The 20,556-nt window shown below is 32.6% G+C and overlaps 3 protein-coding genes across 3 annotated transcripts; 2 read left to right on the plus strand and 1 right to left on the minus strand.

Moving 5' to 3' along the window:
- Window positions 1–5,471: 5,471 nt before the first annotated feature.
- LOC127246921 (7-deoxyloganetin glucosyltransferase-like) lies at window positions 5,472–7,313 on the minus strand. Its single transcript, XM_051268574.1, has 2 exons — window positions 6,596–7,313; window positions 5,472–6,503 (listed from the first exon to the last, which is right to left on the minus strand). Exons 1-2 carry the CDS (start codon window positions 7,116–7,118, stop codon window positions 5,575–5,577), a joined length of 1,452 nt encoding a protein of 483 aa, XP_051124531.1. The 5' UTR covers window positions 7,119–7,313; the 3' UTR covers window positions 5,472–5,574.
- A 9,026-nt stretch (window positions 7,314–16,339) lies between these two features.
- Window positions 16,340–17,518, plus strand: LOC127246295 (protein PHOSPHATE-INDUCED 1-like). The gene has a single exon (XM_051267567.1). The coding sequence runs from the start codon at window positions 16,423–16,425 to the stop codon at window positions 17,359–17,361; it is 939 nt and encodes a 312-aa protein (XP_051123524.1). The 5' UTR covers window positions 16,340–16,422; the 3' UTR covers window positions 17,362–17,518.
- Window positions 17,519–19,118: 1,600 nt separating this feature from the next.
- On the plus strand, window positions 19,119–20,246 carry LOC127246294 (protein PHOSPHATE-INDUCED 1-like). The gene has a single exon (XM_051267566.1). The coding sequence runs from the start codon at window positions 19,207–19,209 to the stop codon at window positions 20,146–20,148; it is 942 nt and encodes a 313-aa protein (XP_051123523.1). The 5' UTR covers window positions 19,119–19,206; the 3' UTR covers window positions 20,149–20,246.
- Window positions 20,247–20,556: the final 310 nt, after the last annotated feature.

Raw genomic sequence — 20,556 nt, forward strand, 5'->3', positions numbered from 1 at the left:
AACAGCCTCAGAGTTTGAATACTTGTGCCAAAATAACTATATATGATTTTAAAAAATACATAATTAGTGTAAGAGAATATCATATTTCTCTCAAGAATTGCCTAAGGGTGTGCTGTGGACGTGAACAACACAATATATACTCCTCTGACCCATTCAAATGTTACAATTTTTTATTTTCGTCACTCCCAAAACAATATTATTATTTTCTAATTTAATAATTGTACTACCTATTTCACATAATAAATATCATTTCAATTTATAATATATTACACAAATATCATTACTTTTATATTACACCGTACTAATATTTTTGTCTTTTTTATTACAATCCAATATAATATTAATATTCAAAAATCTACGTGCAAAAAGCAAACGCCACCCTTCTTGCGGACTGAGGGAGTATATAGAATTTCGAAAAACAATATATATACAGAACATAGTATCGCCAAGTAAATAATACTCAATAATGTGCCAAAAAACTCAAATATCCTAACAATTTCAAATGTTCAACAAGGGCCTACTAAAAATAGAATTTAAATGATCATAAAAAAGTTTGTGGGCCTACTCCCACGATGAGATATGAAACGTAAGGGTTGTTGCGTCTAGACTTGGGATCACAACCCTATTTATATCCCTTATTATTAATTAACCTCATCGCCCAATTAATAATTTACCGGGTTTCTGCACATTGGAGGTCCACACTTACTAAATACATTTAAGCCCAATAAATTTATAGATCACTTAATATATGCTTAATCTGACTGATAGCCAATAGTTACATTTAACCCACTAATGGATTTTTAATCCAACAATCTCCCACTTGGGTAAATGTACACTGAATAACCTTACGAGCTCATGAAAAATTTGCTATCAGATCTTTAATGTATATTACCAATCTCATCTATAAATTACATCAATACGGATCAAAGCGGCCGTCACTGCATTTATCGCAATGGGACCGATCAGTGGTCACAACACTAATATAACCTAAGATTCGATCAAGTGCGGATGCACATCATGAAAATTTCATGTAATGTGATCTTAATATGCCTATTTCCAACTGATCCATCTTAACTTTAATTCAGAACAACTAAATACTGAATTAAAACTTAACATTGCACACTGAATATTGAACATTAAATACTAAATTGTGCAGTGTAAACCAAAGTAACTTTAATAGAATTTGAACATTACTAATCAACTCCCACTAAACCGAAGTATGAAAATATGGTTCCACTATCAAATGAGCAATATGTTCATTATAGAACTTATGTGGAAACCCTTTACTAATTAAGCGGATCTGTAATTGTGGAAGTTATATGAATATGTTCAATAACTAATTCATGATATGAAGTCAGACTATTAAGTAAATGGTGATTATTATTATCAAATGATGCACTAGTTCCAATCGATTTTGAATTTTGGAAGAGACAAAACTTTATATTCGAATGAACAATAATAACTGAATTTGTTCAAAATAGAGATCGAAATTAAATTTTGACTGAAGATGGTACCAAAAAAAATGTCTCATCCAAATTCAAATAATAACGAGTACTCAATAATAATCTAAAATTGTCAATGACTTCAACTTGAACTTTCTTGTCGTCACCCATATAGATGTATCTTTCAACATCAATTGATTTCGACAATAAAATAATCATGCATAGATACACTGATGTGTGTTGTTACACCAAAATCCACCCCCAAGTGTGTCTATGAACTGAAATTAAATTAATTTCAAGAGCAAGACTAATAGAACAAACATGTCCTCCGAAATGTCTAACTTAAGTGCCCTCAATTTAGTAGCAATACTAGACATGTTTAGGATGTACTCCTTTATATTTCCTTTGTCGTTGTATTTCATGGTAATGAAACTTTTAAGAAGAATACTCATTTTTGCCTTATCGCTTTTGGTAAAGTGTTTCTTAATTTCGACAAGAAATCCATATCATCATATATTGTACTCCTAAAATTTATGGAGTGCTTTTCTTAATGATAATTAGACTTAGGCGTTGAACATATCTCACTTCTCAAACAACTGTCATTCATGAGCAGTGTTTTTCGCCGTATGAGTTAGTCGGTTTATTATTAATGCCAAGTCATGATTCATGCAACCAAATGAATCATAATGAAGTTCAATAATAATGCATTCTCATCCCAAGACACTAAGTGCAACATCAATAATCAATCTTTGGATCAATAACATTGATTGCTAGCAGTCATCTTGTTGCAATAATCATATACGGATAATAAGGTAATGTCAAACAGTAACCAATCTTTGGACTGATTTACTATTCACATAAGTTAAATCTATATAATCGTCCCATACATACTATCGCAAATGTATATTTCATTCTGTCAATTACTGACTGCCTTTGGGCCGAAGAATATCACATGAATTAAAATACACATAAGCACTTACGTTATCAAGAAAAAATCTTATATAAGAGAGGTTACTTTGGCAACGTCAAATACCTGATCTTCACCGTCAAAACGCAGGATGCATTATTAATGAATATATAATTTTCTTAAACTAAATTATAATCAGAATCATGTTCAATATATACGGATCTGATTCCATAGAAAATAAAGAATGCTTATTAGCAACTGAATACACATGTCTATAAGCTACTGAATGTTTCGTATGTGAATTTATAAAATAAATTAGCAATCTTATCACAAGTTATCGAGCAACATCAGCAAATGTTGTTGGACAAATTACTGACTCACTAGTGATAAACTTGTTTTCACAATCGAATGTTGACAATACAATAATGTGTCAAACAACACTCTATCTTTGGACAGATCTATTGTTCACACACAAATAACTAAATTACCATCACCACATTCAATGTTACTAAATATGCATGTAACTACTTAATGGCTGAGTTGCCTTTGGGTCAATATGCAGCCTTATCTATCACACACAACTTTCTAATACACAAAATAAACTGATTTACAGAGTTTGGCAACATAACTGTTTCAACCAATTCATAAAATATATTATATTATTTATTGCTAATTCAATTCACCTTAAATAAATTATATATGTATGTCCAATACATATTAAAACTATAACAACAACAATTAATTTCTAGACTTATTAAAATAATCAAGTAGTCCAAGAAAGTAGTAAATGCAGCGGAATTATATAGGCAAAAATATGCTACCCAAAGAGACTATAAATTTAATATAATGAATATTTATAGTCGAATTTGCACAAATAAATACTGTCGAAAATATATGCTATTGTATTCCAAATTTAATTTAATCCTCAAATGGATCATAATTAATCTGATTTTATAAAATCAACAATAAATTAAATAAATATTATCTGGACTAGTGCAAATAATCTGAATTTCATAAAAATAATTCAATAATACTGAATAAATAAACAAATTCTGCACGTATATGCATATTAATTAATAAATTATGCAATCATTAAATTGAATGCATGTACATCAAATAAACGTCAATCTCGACCAATGGACGTGCTGTACATATGAATAACTGAATGAATAAATATGAAAACAACCATATTTGCACATATACAATTATCCCATATATAATTCCAATTAAACCATTAACGGTTTGGAATGATCCATTAATTCTATAATTAATAACCAATATATCATTGAACTCTTTACATATGTATATATATCATAAATTCAACGAAGGAAATACAAATATCTCCACAATTGGCACGGCACACGTAACATATTTATCCATTAAAACATATTATAAAATAAATGGAATAACCAATCAAACGCCGCACAAATATATTTCATTACAGTGCATTGGTTATACCTTTTCCAGTGAATCATTGTGTCAAGCAATTCAAACATAATAAAATGCTCATAACCCAAGCAATTTCTTTTGAAAGAATAAAAAGCAAAAAAACGTATTCTCAAGACAGTAGTGATTTCTGTATTACAGTCAAATAAATCTGATGCAAACATTTCGATATCATGTCAATCCATCAAGATTAAATTTATAAACACACACCCAGATGTAAATGAACAAACAGACCGTGTATGTATTAATTGCAAACAAATAGCAGTACGCAATGTATATCATATCAATTATGATAAATCAGCCACAAAAAAAAAATCCAGGCAGATTTAATTTGATCTGATTCCCAAAAATTATTTATAAATCCAAGAATAAGTGGATAAATAAATAAAATTAAAGTAAATTAAGCACATGAAACTAATGCATTTTAACACATAATCAAACATACATACAGATGTGTACGGATTGGGTTACATGCAATTTATATTGCAATATAGAGACACGACTACGTAATCATGTACCAGAACATATTTATTCAAATCATCGCATATGTTCCACGAATGGGCAAATTGCTTTTAATTAACAAATTCTAACATATAATTATAGGAAATTGATTTCCATTAAACATCATGGTTCTTATAGACTATCTCATAATTCAACACGGAAAGGCTCTGATATCAATTGTTGGAACTTACCAAGAATTTAACCCTAAGCCCAGGATCTACCGTGTTATCATAATTGAGATAAAAATAAAGCAAAATAAATCTAACCTTATTCCATTAGCATAGTCGAATTCGGATCCGCTAACAATGGAGGATTTTGTGTTCTTCAAGCCTATGGCGCAACCCTTTCTGAGAAAACCGCTAGGGTTTCTGTCGTTACTCCCACGATGAAATATGGAACGCAATGATTGTTGCTTATAGAGCTGGGATCACAACCCTATTTATATCCCTTATTATTAATTGACCTCATCACCCAATTAATAATTTACCGGGTTTCTGCACGTTGGAGGCCCACACTTACTAAATACATTTAAGCTAAATAAATTTATAGATCACTTAATATAGACTTAATCTGATTGATAGCCCAAATAGTTACATTTAACCCACTAATGGATTTTTAATCCAACAATCGATTTTTGGATTTCAATCTACTAATGCACCTATAAAAAATGAAAGAAGAACGAGGACAAAATAAGAAAGTGGGAAAGATTTTTGAATTGTGCGCGGATATGACCGACAAATTATTATGGTAAAATAGTTTTTCTGTATAACTAACATAAATTTTTTAAAAAGTATATAAATTCAAAAATATAAAATAAATAAATATATCAATTTTATATTGTTAAACAATTTTTTATATTTTACCTTGGTTAGTGTGATTTTCGCTATCAGTTTGCAAGTATTAGATTAGGCGGGTTTATCAGGTACGCATCCACAAAAATAATAATGAATAAATATAATAATGTACAAATTAAATTAATACAAATGCATAACAAATAAAGAATAAGATGATAAATAAATATAAAAAAAAAATAGTAATCAATGTTAGGATTTGCAATTACTAAAAAAATATAGAACCGATAAATATATAAATATTAGAAATCAGCAGAAGAGTTATAAAAAAATATTTTATTAAAATATTAAACAAACACGATGAAAGTATAAAACTAAACATACCTGAATACAGTGAAATACGATCCAATCAAAAAAAAAAAAAAAAAAGTGCGAGAATGACTTAATAAAGTCAAACAAACAAAACGAAATTATGCAAATAAAAAAACTACTCGGAAGAAAGCAGTACACTGATAACTTCCTTCAAGTTATCATAAGCCGAACCGGCGGCCGCCTCCCGAGCGAGTTTTTCCCATTCCCCGGCCCGGTTCTTCAACTCCCGGCCCTTCTCCCCCGCCATCAGCTCCCTCACCAGGCTCTCCACGCCCTCCCTCGTCACGTCGCTCTCGATCTCCATCCCCACCCCCCACTTGGCGCAGCAGTACCAGCAATTGGTCGGCTGCTCCGCGAAGAACGGCCAGCAGATCATCGGCACGCCGGCCGACAGACTCTCCAGCGTCGAATTCCACCCGCTGTGCGTCAGAAATCCGCCGACGGCGCTGTGCCCTAAAACCCTCTCCTGCGGGCACCAGCCGGCCAGCATCCCTCGCCCCTCCGTCGCCACGAGGAAGTCACGTGGCAGAATCGCCTGCTCGCCGGAGACCAGGTCGGGCCTTATCACCCACAGAAACGACTGCCCGCTGTTCGCCAGGCCCCAAGCGAACTCCGCCAGCTGATCCGCCGTCATTACGGCGATGCTTCCGAAGTTCACGTAGACGACGGAGTTCTCCGCCTGAGAGTCCAGCCATTCCAGGCAGCCGGAGTCTTCTTTCCATAGGCTTGATCCCAGGCTCGCCACGGCCGTGTTGTTCTGAACACGGCCGTGTTCGAGCAAGTTCAGTGGTCCTATGGCGTAGACTGGGGGGAGTGTTGAGGATAATTGGTTCAGAACTTCCTGCTCCAGGACCTCGAACGTGTTGACGATAATGGCTGACGCCCGCCGCGCCCTCGCCGTCTCCCGGAGCGCGAATTTGACCATGAATTCGTCGGGATTCGTCGTTCTTACGAAGCTTGGGATGTCTCGCAGGCGGATACCCTCCATGCCTGGGATTTCGAGAATGGTCGAATCCAGGTACCCATTTGTCAAATCACTTGAATCTGCATGCACCCACGAATTAAAAATCAAGAAATTGGTTCAAAATTGATCCAAAATTAGAAAATTAGGGCACAGAATTCGATAAAGATCGAACCTTTAAGTGGGACAAGGCCATCTTGGATAAGCCTATCGTACTGCGTGTAACCATAGAAACCGCAAGCGCTCGTCGTCCAGAACAGCACTTCAGGGACGCCGAGCTCCGCCGCCGCGTCGAGAGTAAAGCTCATAACCCCATCGGAAACTATGCACGACACCGGCGGCCCGCCGCCGCCGGTGTTCAGGTCGGCGAGGAGAGCCCTGAACGGCGCCAGGCATGTCGTGCTCGTGGATGCACACAGCGACGGAATATCCTGCGTGGCGTCCCCCTCGTACGACGGCGGAAGCCCGTCGGGAATCGTCCTGAACTGGAACGACGGCGGCAGGCCGTCGACGGCGTCCTCCCCCAGTGACTTTACCAGCCGGCGGTGATTGTACTCCGTGTTGACGAATGTGACGTGGAATCCGTTCTGGTGGAGGAGCTTTGCCAGCTTCATCATCGGATTGACGTGCCCCTGCGCCGGAAAAGGAATGCACACGGCGTGAGGTCTGCCGGAATCCGCCGCCGGAACTGAACCCATTTTGCTGAGTACTTGTATGGCCTCGTGAATTAGCGACGGATGGATCAATTGAGCAGCTCTGCAGGTATTTATAGACCCAATAATTTCAACTCCGACAAATTCCGTTGTCCAAAATAGCGCCGCCGACGAGCGGTCAAAATGAGGAATCAAAAATCGCCTTCATCTCCTTGTGTAATTGTGTTTTTCCATTAGTCGATTGCAGCAAGGAATGGCAGATATTTGCGTGTATTTTGATCAGATCGCTGCAGTTGATCCTGACCGTTCGTGGAGGATCCGACGGTGTGGTGTGGATGCGTGGTTCCTGTGGTCCCGGGCCCGCCGAATTTGTAGGTGCTGCTGCCCATAGACGATTTTGGTACAGAATAGTTGAGTAATAGAATTTATTTTATTTGTTTAATAAAATAATGAAGAGTAGAATTCCTACTTTTCTATAAACACTTACCCGATTGAATTGCTCAATCACAAATTTTCTTTTTCCAATTTTTTTTTTTTTAGTATTTTATAATAATAGATGTCGAGTCGTACTACTATTGTTTTTGGTAGAGAAATAAGTAACACAAAAGGATTGAAAAATAAATAAATATTAATATTTTTTTATTATTATTGTGTTAATGCGCTGACCAAAATTTGCCGTATAATAAAGGCAGCAATGATGCGCATTTATGTGTTAACATAGGTCAGCATTAGGACATATATAAAGGCAGCATTCATTAATAAAAGGGCAAAGTAACATATTTTTGTCCGATCGAATTTTCAATTTCAAACATACAAAAACAAATTTTAACCGTTGGAAGTATACTCCCCCGCAAGTAGTCAGATAAGCATTGCTTTCGACACTTGTCTTGACTCTTGTACCAACACTTTTGTCGAATATCAATATCATGGTCTGCTAGTCATATATTGTCACGTTACATTTATTTGGATTTAAGTTGAATCAGTATGGTTGAAAATTTTGGGAGAAAAAAGTGAGACTGAGTCTGTATATACAGACAATACAAAACAGACTCGATAGACTCAAATCTAAGTAATCTAATCTATGGATAAGATCAAATCTAAATATAAATCTACGATATCTAAAACTGAATATCTAAAATATCTCAACAAGTATCTTGCATTTATTTGATTCTGTGTACAACAGGTCATTATATTTTTTCAAGAGTTGCTATCGAAAATCAAGATCATTATTTGAAAAATATCCTGTAAATTATCACATGAGTATCATTCAAATCGAACCCCGACAAATTAATTTGGACAGGAGGGTATGTAGGTCCTGTTTGAATTATTGGTCGGAATATTTGATGAGGAGATTATTCAAGATGCATGTCTCTTGGCATTTTATTATGATATAGTCTATTTGACCCTCGTCTCTGTTGATATTATTGTTTTAGTTAATCTATATTTCTTGTCTCATTCTCTTTTTATATATATATATAAAAAAATATATGTTTTAACATATTTTTAATTTATTAATTTATAATTTTTGAAATTAATTAAGTTAATTATTTATTAATTATATCACTCCTTAAATTTTATATTTATTATGTACAAAATATCATATATGAGACGGCCCTCAACTCCTCAAGCTGTAGGATGATTTAAAAAATAAATAAATAAAAATGATGAAATGGAATGAATAATATGAGGTTCCTTTTCTTTTAATCACAAATAGTGCGTTTGTTTTGTAAAATAACTTAATATATATATATATATATTTTTATGTGACATATAAAAATTTGTATAAATAATATAAAAATAATAAATATATGAATCCTTTTATTAGGGATACGATTTTTTAGATAGCGTAGATTAGTAAGTTATTAATAATAAGTTAAAAAATTTTAAGATTGTATCTTGAAAAAACATATGCAATCTGAATATTATTTTATAAATAATAAAATTTTATATAATATTTTTATTTATTTATCATTACTATAAATTAGTTTTATAAAAAATGAGAAGTTTTAAATATAGATAAAAAATTATGTTAATTGAGGAGAAAGATATAAATAAAGGGGTTTTGGGTAGGTTCTACGTGTAAGATGTTAGAAGTTTAATTAAATTGATTTATATTTGTTAAGTATATTTAAGATTGATAAAGTTGCCAAAAATAAAAATCAGTCATCTTTTGTGGGACGTATAAAGGGTCATTTGTGGCGGAGAGAGTTATATTATTTTTTTTGAAAAAATGGTATTGATTTTTTACTTTCTTTTACAAAATAACACACATTTTATATGTTACCCAGTGTAAACAATATATTGTACATTTATACAATAATATGTATAAACAAAAGTCTAAAAGAAAAACATACTTCCTCCTCCGTCCACGAACTAACATCCTATTTTTGTATTTTGAATGTCCAACAATTATTGTTCTCTTTTTATTTTTATACACAAAATTTATTCTTTTACCTTTACTTTATTTACTCTTTCATTTTCTATACACAATATAAAGAGCAAATTTATCATTTTATAACAAAAATTCTCTCTACCTAAAAATGCGTGTAAATATCAAATAGGACACTAGAAAATGGACGGAGAATATTATATATTGAAAAGGAGTGTTCTCATGAAACTGGAAGCCATTACGAAAATAGAATAACGTAATTATGTTTGTGTTTTAAAATATTGTGATTGTTTTGAATTGTTTAATATTTGATAAAAATTAAATTCAGGTAATAAAATATTTTTTCTAATCTGAAAATTTATGTGATTTTGGTTAGATGCAAAAATTGAAAAAATAATAATAGTTTAAAATTAAAATAAAGTAGACAAAAAAATAAAATAGATATTTTATTATAAATTTATATAAGATTTGATAAAAAGATTATGGGATAAAAAAAAAAGATATTGACAAATTAATTAATGTTATTTATTAAAATACAGAAAACAAATCTGTAGGTAAATAAAATTATTTTATATAAAGGCAATAAACATGAATAAGTATTTTGTTGGTTATATTTTTGAATATTCTAACAATCCAAAATCAATATATCTAATTTTTCTTTTTTATCCATTTGAAATCACTGTATTAATTTTTTTATTGATAATTATACTTTCTAAATCAATATATATATTTTTAAATCTGTCTGAAGTTAATCTATCTATTTTATTTTTTTTAATAATTATGTTCTCCATATAATTTTATATTTTTTTTTAAAAAAATTATGTATATTATTAAAAAATATATCATTATCATTATTAATTTAAAATAACCTGTAAAATTATCTTTTACATAATTTTGTTATCTTGCGTAAGTAAATGAATACATTCATCCTCAACAAGAAAGAGTATAATATTTATAAAATTAGTATTGTTTGTTGGACGTTACTTCCACATGATGGACCATGGGCCATTGGGCCTTGGTGTGGGTTTGTGTTAAACATTGATATATAATGCTTTAATTTTTTAAAAGTATATTACTTATAATAAATTGAAATAGTGAGATTTTGAAATATGCAAATTAATAAAAAACGAAAAATTGGAAACCTAAACATAGTATTGGTACATAAATAAATAGTACTCCTTTGTCCCAAACACCGGACAACATTCTTTTTTTTGTATGTCCCAAACAGCCTGCAATATTTTTAAATTAGAAAATCATTAATTATATTTAATTTATATTCTCACATTTTATCCCATCACATCACTCTAATAAAAAAATAAAATATACATTTTTCTCTTTGTCATATCACCTAATTACTCAATTATCATACTTCATACTTTTCACATAAAAATTCGTGCCCAACTTAAATGTAGCACCTTGTTTGAAACGGAGGAAGTAGTACTTATTAATTATAAAAATTATTAATTTACCCTAATCTGGAACAAGACTGGTTCAGTGGAATAAAATAAAAAATTAGTATTTAATTTAATTTTTATAAAAAAAATATTGTGTTTAATGTTATATTTTACTAAAAATAAATTTTGTTAAATAGTAAAAATATGTTGTATAAATAAATCTTTTATTTTTCAAACCCTGACTCACTCTGGATCTAATTTTAATTTATTAAAAATATTATAATAATATACTATAAATATAAAAATTTGAATCCAAACTCATCCATTAACCATGGCCAACAAAGAGGAATCCTTACCGTTGAAACCTTTGAACGAACGGCCTGGATCACTCTGGAGTCAAGCTCCCGTAACCTCCCGACAAATACAAAGACCTAAGCGAAGCCCAGAATAGGTCGGCATAAGCGGGAGCAAAACAAGACAGACTAGATTGAAGGAAAGCATCTTCCAAATTTTAATTCACGAAAATTCATGAAAAATATGGATATTGAATACCTGCTTTGCTACGCTTTATTATATTTTCTATAAATAAATATTCTAAAAATGAATGGATAAGAATAACAAATATTAGAGCATAGGCAAATTAGTGATTAGAAATAATAACAGCATGGTGTAGCAACTGTTTGCTGGTAAATCAGCAACATATGTGAATTTATTTTATCATGAAATATCAATTTCCAAAGCGTTTCTTGCTTTTATTTATTTTTGTAATTATAAAATAAATAAATAATTGCTGCTGAAACATAGGTTGGTTTCAATGGATTGATTTTCGTAACAAGCACATTTATGTCCTTTTTATTTATTTATTTATTTTTCTAAAATGCTCATATTAGTTAATTAATATTTTACGCGTCTTACATAGACCTAGTGCAATAACTGCCTAGCCTCACCAGCCACTGCACAATCGGGAATCATAACACTTTTTCTAATGTTGTAATGAGTGATACTTTTGGTATAAAAGAATAAAAATACATCCTTATGATTAAAAAAGTGGATGTCATGCAAATTATGTAAACAAGTACTCCCGCCGTCCCGCGAAAGATAAGGGTGTGTTTTTTCAGGAGATTTGGATTGAATTTATATTATTTATTCAATTTTTTCAAAAAAAAAAAAATTAAATTAAACACTTATTTTTATTTTTTATATTATACTAAAAATTAATTTTACATTCAAAACATCACATTAACACCTATTTATATCACATCATACAACTATTCGAATTCAAAATTTTTACTGTTCAAATCCCAACTCAAAATCCAAACCCCCAAACAAACACACCTGAAGTTTATTTATTAGGGACACAGTATTTTAAGTAACGTAGGTTATTAAGTTATTAATAATAAAATAATATAATATTTTATTATTTTTTATATATATAATGTTGTTGGTATTTTTTAAATATTTTTAGAATTATATCTCAATAAAATATATGCAATATCAATATCATTTTATAGACAATAAAATTTTATATAATACAAATAAATAAAAAATATATTTATTTATTTATCATTACCATAAATTAATTTTTATAAAAAATGAGAAGTTTTAATAGTAGATAAAAATATTTGTTAATTGAGGAGAGATAGAAATAAAGGGGGTTTTGAGTGAATCCTAAGTGTAAGAGGTTAGAAGTTTAATTAAATTAATTTATATTTGTTAAGTATGTTTAAAATTGATAAACTTAAAAAAAAAAAATAGAAATGAGACATCTTTTGTGGGACGTACCAAAAAAAAAAAATTGAGTTCATCTGTAACATGACAGAATAATATATGAAGTGGGGTTCACATTAACTAAAAAAAATAGTTATTTTGTAATTTAACGATTTAAATTAAAATATGTATATTTTTGTAATGAACATAAAAAATATATTATAACACTGTTCACATGCAATTAAGTATATCGGATTATTGGTACGATAAAATATCGTATCAAAATTTTTGATACGTTATGTGATATTCGGTATAATTTTTGATATGTTGTACTGAACTATATCTTGCAACAATCAAATTTGCGAAATGTTATGTAAAGTATTGTTTAGTTTAAAATTTGTATTACTGTGAGTTTCATTTCCGTGTAGTTAAATTATTATAATTTAATTTATCTTTTGTTATTTAATTGAACATATTGATTTACAACTCAGAAAAATGATTTTTATTGAAAAAATAGTGAGCATAAAACAATTTAAATAAAAATTATTTTTTCCGCATTAGCTAATTATGCAACAATGTCCGAGTACGATAACTATAAAATAATAATCTTTTAATGTAAAAATGTGATAAATAAAAATAAATAGAGGGTATTATTAAAATAATAATAATAATATAATAAATAAATAAATAAATAATGATAAATTAAATATTATTTTTTTAAAATAAAATTATAAGTAGATGACCTTGTACACCACAAAATGATTATCCACAAACTTAGCGGAGAAAAATAATATTTTATTCCATACAAACAAAGTAATTAGAATAATAGTTTGTTACAAATATTATACTTCCTCTGTCGCACATGCCGTGTCTGCTACACTGTAGACACGGTATTTTAGAAGGTGTATAATTAGTAGATAATTAAAAATACATCAGTGAAAATAATTATCTTATAATATAAATAATTATAAATTAAGATTAAGATAACTAATTAGTTTAATTAAAATTTAAAAAAAATTAAAAAGTTTAAAATGAAATTAAAGTGTATAATCATTTTCCAAAAAAAAGAAAATGATATGGTACATGGGATGGATAGAAACGACAACGTAGCCATGGTATGTGAGACGAAGGGATTATTAATTAGTCAAATTAATCAACCATGACATGATATTTTTTAAATTGATTACCCAAAATTGATTAACCATATGACATGATAGTTTTTATATCAATACATAATTTGCAATGATTTCATTATATTCTCATTAATTTTTATATGTTTTCTTTTATATATTTTATTTTTTTAGGAAAAAGTTCTTACACAGCAAGATGGATAATTAACTATTTTCTCCTGTTCACTTCTCATATCCACTTTTTAATTTTCATTCGTTTCACTTATTTTGTCATTTTTTTAAAAAAATTATATATTTTAATATTACTTTTAAAAATTTAATTTATAATTTTTTTAATTTTAATTATACTAATTAGTTATCTTAATCTTAATTTTTAATTATTTTTATTATACGATCATTATTTTCACTAATATATTTTTAATTATATCTCTTTTAAATTTCCGTGTCTACAGTAAACCGAACAAAATATGTGAGACATATGAAGTACTATTTAAATACAATACTTTTAAAGTAAATGTAACATTTAAAGTGGATAAGATTGTTTTATATATATACAAAGTACTCCCTCAGTCCAAAACATCGTGCAATATTTGTGTTTGACACGAGAATTTAGGTGGAGAATATTAAGTATGATAATTTGAGGTAATTTGGATATTAAATGATGTGATTGAAAAGAGAAATATTTATTTATTTTTTTTATTTGAGTGATGTGATGGGATAAAATGAAATATATATTAATATATGTATATAAATATTACTCCTTTCATCCCACATACAATGTCTGCTACACTGTAGACAAGATATTTTAGGAGAGATGTAATTAGTAGATAATTAAGAATGTATTAGTGAAAATAATTATCCTATAATATAAATAATTATAAATTAAGATTAAAATAACTAATTAGTTTAATTAAAATTTTTAAAAAATTAAAAATGTTTAAAATGAGATTAAAGTTAATAATTATTTTCCAAATAAGGAAAGTGACATGGTACGTGGGACGGACAGAAACGGCAACATGGACATGGTACGTGGGACGGACAGGAACGGCAACATGGACATGGTACGTGGGACGGAGGGAGTATTAATTATTTTTAAATTTGGAAATATTGCAGTGAATTTGGAACAAATAAAAAAAAATATTACAGAGTGTTTGAGACATAGGAGTATTATATTATTCGCAAAAGCATGTCCTCATTGTATTATTTCAATATTATTTTTCTCATCTCATATATTATATTATACTTTTATTTCTCTTGGTCTTATATATATCATATTATTTTCTTTAAAAAAATTATATATTTTAATTATATTTAAACTTTAAATTTATAAATTTTATTATAATTATACTAATTAATTAATTTAATTCTAATATATAATTATTAATTTATTTGTATTTTTACTAATTATACATTTTTTAAATTATTATATTTATAACAATCCTGACATTACACCGTGAACAAAGGGAGTATTAGAATTTTAATATTTTGGTTCTCAAAAAATAGAGTGTATTATTTATTTATTTGTTTTTTACTTAACGATAAATATATTTTTAATTAATATTTTGTGGAAAAATTTAATCCCACTTTTTATAAAAATACAGTAGAAATGAATTAAATTTTTTGGACGGAGAGAAATATTTTTATATGATATAAATAAATATTTATTGTATATTTATGAATATAATTTATTTTTTATACTATACCTAATTTTTTAAAATATTATTTTAAATTCAAATTTAAATAAAATTTTATTAAAAATTTAAAAAACACGCCTCAAAATAAACAGTTGCGTGTTGTAATAGAACGGGGACATGCATTAGACAGGGTAAGAATCAAATGCAGTAGAGTAGGTCTTTGCCCATTGGTTTGGTTGGTCCCGAAAGTGACCCAATATTTCAACCCTACATTAAATAACATTTTGAAATAGTTTCGCGTTTTGGATTTGAAAGAATGGATCACCTGTCCTCTCCTGTCTGTCAACAACTGTTTCCCATAAATAATAAAAGGCATTTTCTTGTCCCCACACGCACTCCACTCCTCCCAGCACCCGGGACCTCTGCGCCAGCCCCATCCACACCGTCAAATTCAAACCCTTAGCTTGATCCAGCTGGACAAAAGCTCCAAGTCACGAGTACTTTCTTTCATGCTTTAAAAGCTTTTCTATCCTTACCATACCCAAAATAAATTCAAATATTATTATTAATATTAATTATTATTATTCATAGGATACCACTGTGGATCACAAGTCCCGATGTTCCACCCCATAACCCTACACACCCTCCAGCCTGTCGCCAACGTCTTCCCCTTACCATTTCTCACACGGAATTTCCCGAAATGCCATTCCAAAACGCACAGTTTTGTGAAAGGATGTGTGGGCATTTTGGGTATTTCAAGCACTGTTCCTTAATGGTCCAAAGGTAAGCAAGCTGTAATAAAGCATGGATCAAGCTGTAATGCTTTTTGTTCTTTCTCTTCCTTCCAAGCCACACTAGCCGTTGGGTCTCGGAGTCCCGCGTTTGGGGAAATCTCAACCGTCCAATCTAGACACTCTAAATTCAACGCCCTGGATCGCCCCACAGTAATTAAACGCAACCCATGCACCCCTCTTTCTCAGCACCTTCCCCATTTCTTGTATAAATATCACTGCGATTCTTCACATAGCTCACAATCAATCAATTCTTGTTAAATCAAATCAAAATCCCATATCATTGGAGTCCCCACCTTAAAAAATGGCTCATCTTTTTCTTACAGTGAAATTCTTGGCCTTGCTGTCCATCCTCGTCAATGTAGCGGCGGCGGCGGCGGCGGCCGGAGAAGACAACCAGCTCCTCAAATACCACCGCGGCGCGCTTTTACAGGGCAAGATCGCCGTGAATCTCATCTGGTACGGTAAATTCAAGCCGTCCCAGAGAGCCATCGTCGCCGATTTCATAAACTCCCTCTCGCCGGCGGCGAAGTCCGCCGCCGCCGCTCGCGGCCAGCCCTCCGTCGCCGAGTGGTGGAAGACCACCGAGAAATACTACCACCTCGCCAACTCCAAAAACCCACTCTCTCTCCACCTCGGCCGGCAAATCCTCGACGAGAACTACTCCGTCGGAAAATCCCTTTCCGACGAGCACATCGTCCAGCTGGCCTCCAAAGGCGATCGGTCTAACGCCGTCAACGTCGTCCTAACGGCGTCCGACGTCGCCGTTACCGGCTTCTGCCTCAACCGCTGCGGCGCCCACGGCTCCCGGAGCTCCGCCGTCGGCCGGAAAAGCCTCAAATTCGCGTACATCTGGGTTGGCAACTCCGGGACCCAATGCCCCGGCTACTGCGCCTGGCCGTTCCACCAGCCGGTGTACGGCCCTCAGAATCCGCCGCTGGTGTCGCCGAATAACGACGTCGGCGTCGACGGGATCGTCGCCGTCCTGTCGGGCCTCATGGCCGGAACCGCCACGAACCCCTTCGGCAACGGCTTCTACCAGGGCCCGCCGGAGGCGCCGCTCGAGGCGGCGTCGGCCTGCCCCGGAGTCTACGCCAAAGGCGCCTACCCTGGCTACGCCGGCGACCTTCTGGTGGACAAGACCACCGGCGCCAGCTACAACGCCGTCGGGGTTAACGGCCGGAAATATCTGGTTCCGGCGTTGTACGATCCTGCCACATCCAAATGCTCCACTTTGGTGTGAGAGACATATATTTTAATATTTTATAATTATTTATTTACAGAGAAAAGATAAATGATATAGTGTGTGAGTGTGTGTTAAGGAGGGAGAGGGCAGTACTACTTAATGTATTGATTCGATTCATTTATTTTTGGGATAAATGTAAGCCAAATTTTTGAGATTTTTTTTTTTTTTGTCTGCTTTATATATCTGAGTAGTGAATTTTATAGATATATTTCTTCTTTAAAATTTGTACTTTTACACGATAAAATGACTGAGAATTGGTCCCCACAATCGAAACAATGTGATCATTTTTATACTTCAATCTTTATAAATTTAAATTAACTGAAACAAAAAATCATTTTGATTTTATTACTCTGCTTTAATATAATATAAATTTTACAACTATTTAAATTCAAAATTTTTACTATTAAATTCCAACACAAAATCCAAACTCCCAAACAAAAACACATTTATCATTTTATTTAATCTACATACTAATGAAAAGTTAACATTTTATATAAAACAACATAATATATGTATTATAAATATATATTCAAAATACAATAATTACAAAATAAAAAATTAGAATAAAACTCTAAATCATCTCTCCATCCAATTTGACCTAAAATTAGCTGTGCATAATGAGCGCAGTTTTGGTGCCCTTGTTTTCTACACTGGCATGATAATAATTAATTAATACGCCATAAGGCACAAAATAATACTAGTATATGTTTAAATTTTTTTATTTTTACAATTTTCTTCTCATTTCCCTATTTATTTAAAAAACAGTTGCTTATATATGATTATTGTTAATATACTAAATGAATATTATGGTGATAACAACATCTCATATATAAATAGATCATACATGAATAAAATTAATATAATAAAAATAAAATATTATGATCATTGTTTATACAATTGTCAGATGGCAATAATCTTAGTACACAATAATCACGTGACATGATTTTGTCATCTTGTCCAATAAGATAGATATACTAATAGTAATATTATTTGATTATTAATAAATTGTATTGGATTCGGCGGGATGGATTATGGATAGCCCAACTCTGACTTTTTCTTCTTTATTTTATTTATCGCCCCCACACCCACCCCTCAATCAATTTTCATAATTTATTGGGTTTTAAAGCTGACACAGGTGGCCGATACCTTCCCAAACCACTATTCTAATTTATTTATTTATTTTCAACAAATTATTCCCCTATTTAATCACAATTTTATTATTATGTTAAATTTAAATGTAAATGACAACTTAAATTTTCTCATCATTATATCTTAATTTCACACAATTAATTCATAAAATCTTATTGTCTATTCTTTAAAACAAACTACGAACACTATTTTACCATCATAATCTTTTCTCCTTAGAAAAAAAAAAGAAAATATTATTATTAATTAAAAAATATAAAATTTTAATTAAATATCACAATAATTAATTGAAGGAATCCATCAATTATCAATAGGTTGGATTCAGTTGAGTTGCGTCTGGAGCGGGCCGAACCGCCACGGTCAGACCCTCCACTAAAACGAAGCACTCCCAGGACCTTAGCTCCAGACACAGTTAAAGACTTAAATAACGTATCTGGCGTCGAACTCCCCGGTGCCCCTTAAAGAAAGCCAATAAAACGTGTGTACCGGGTTTAAATTCAACCGCCCAAAGTTTATTATACGTGTATTAATAATCATTACAGGAACAGACAAGCTCAAGCTGTGCACCTTTTCATTTTCTCCTCCTTCCTCGAAGCTCCCCTCCCCGTCCATGGCCGATTTCCCGCCTATATATATTTCTCTCTGCCCTAATTCTCAATTTCATCACCAATCAATTATCTTCTCTCTGTCACAACCATGGCCGCCTCCAGATTCTTCATTCTTCTTGCATTCTTGCTGCCGGCATTCAATTTCGCCGTCGCCAGAGTACTGACGCCGGCGCCGGAAAGCCCAACGGTCTTCAAATTCAAATACCACAACGGTAAACTTCTTACGGGTAGAGTCGCCGTCAATCTCATCTGGTACGGACGATTCAAGCCATCCCAAAAAGCTGTCGTCGCAGACTTCATCGCCGCCGTGCAATCCCCGCCGTCCGATCAGGCTCAGCCATCCGCCGCCACGTGGTGGAGGACTGCCCAAAGTTACTACTACAACGGCCGCGGCGGCGCTTCCGTGTCCTTCTATTTGGGAAAACAGGTTTCCGACGAGAATTGTTCGCTGGGGAAGTCTCTCACCGCCCGGCAGCTGCGCCGCCTGGCGGTGACCCACGCCGGCGATCGACCTAACTCCATTAACGTCGTCCTCACCTCCTCCGACGTCGCCGTCGAGGGATTCTGCTCCAGCCGGTGCGGGACGCACGGCGCAGTCTCCGGCGGCCGGAAAAATAAGAATCTTCAGATTCCGTACATCTGGGTCGGCAATTCGGAGACTCAGTGCCCCGGCCAATGCGCCTGGCCGTTCCACCGGCCGATCTACGGCCCGCAGACTCCGCCGCTGGTGGCGCCAAACAACGACGTCGGCGTCGACGGCATGGTCGTCACCTTGGCCGGACTTCTGGCCGGAACGGCGACGAACCCTTTCGGCGACGGGTATTACCAGGGCCCACCGGAGGCGCCGTTGGAGGCTTCTTCGGCCTGCCCCGGGATCTTCGGGAAGGGGGCCTACCCCGGCTACGCCGGAGAACTGCTGAAGGACCCCGCCACCGGCGGCAGCTACAATGCGCACGGCGTTAAAGGGCGCCGGCATTTGCTGCCGGCTCTGTACAACCCTACGACGAAGTCGTGTTTCACTTTGACGTAAAATTTTTTGTTGTGTACTATTGCCTGCAGATGTAAAATTTCCACAGAAAATTGATTATTATTATTCTTTTCCATTCAATAGAATTTGTTTTTTTAATATATTTTTACAAAAGACCGGCTTCATTATTTATTTCTATTTTATTAAATATTTATTTTTCATATTATAAAAATGATTTAAATCATCAAAAACATTATGAAACATATTTTAAACATCCTTTAAATATTTATTTAAAGTGTAATGTTGATTTAAATTATATTTTCTTCGATAATTTTATAAAAAACACAATAACTATATCCTTATTCAAAATCATACAAAATGAATAATAATATTTTTTTAATAAAAATAAAAAACAAATACACCACTAAATTTCTAGGAAAACATCATTTTAGTTTGGTTAAAGTTCCTAGA

This window comes from Andrographis paniculata, unplaced genomic scaffold (assembly GCF_009805555.1).
Source record: "Andrographis paniculata isolate CXL003 unplaced genomic scaffold, ASM980555v1 Contig30END, whole genome shotgun sequence".
NCBI classification, from domain to species: Eukaryota; Viridiplantae; Streptophyta; class Magnoliopsida; order Lamiales; family Acanthaceae; genus Andrographis; species Andrographis paniculata.

Coding starts and splice junctions, on each gene's coding strand:
- LOC127246921 (XM_051268574.1), bottom strand. CDS start 7,118: ATGGGTTCAGTTCCGGCGGCGGATTCCGGCAGACCTCACGCCGTGTGC. Junction 6,504..6,595: donor TGGCCTTGTCCCACTTAAAG/GTTCGATCTTTA, acceptor GGGTGCATGCAG/ATTCAAGTGATTTGACAAAT.
- LOC127246294 (XM_051267566.1), top strand. CDS start 19,207: ATGGCCGCCTCCAGATTCTTCATTCTTCTTGCATTCTTGCTGCCGGCA.
- LOC127246295 (XM_051267567.1), top strand. CDS start 16,423: ATGGCTCATCTTTTTCTTACAGTGAAATTCTTGGCCTTGCTGTCCATC.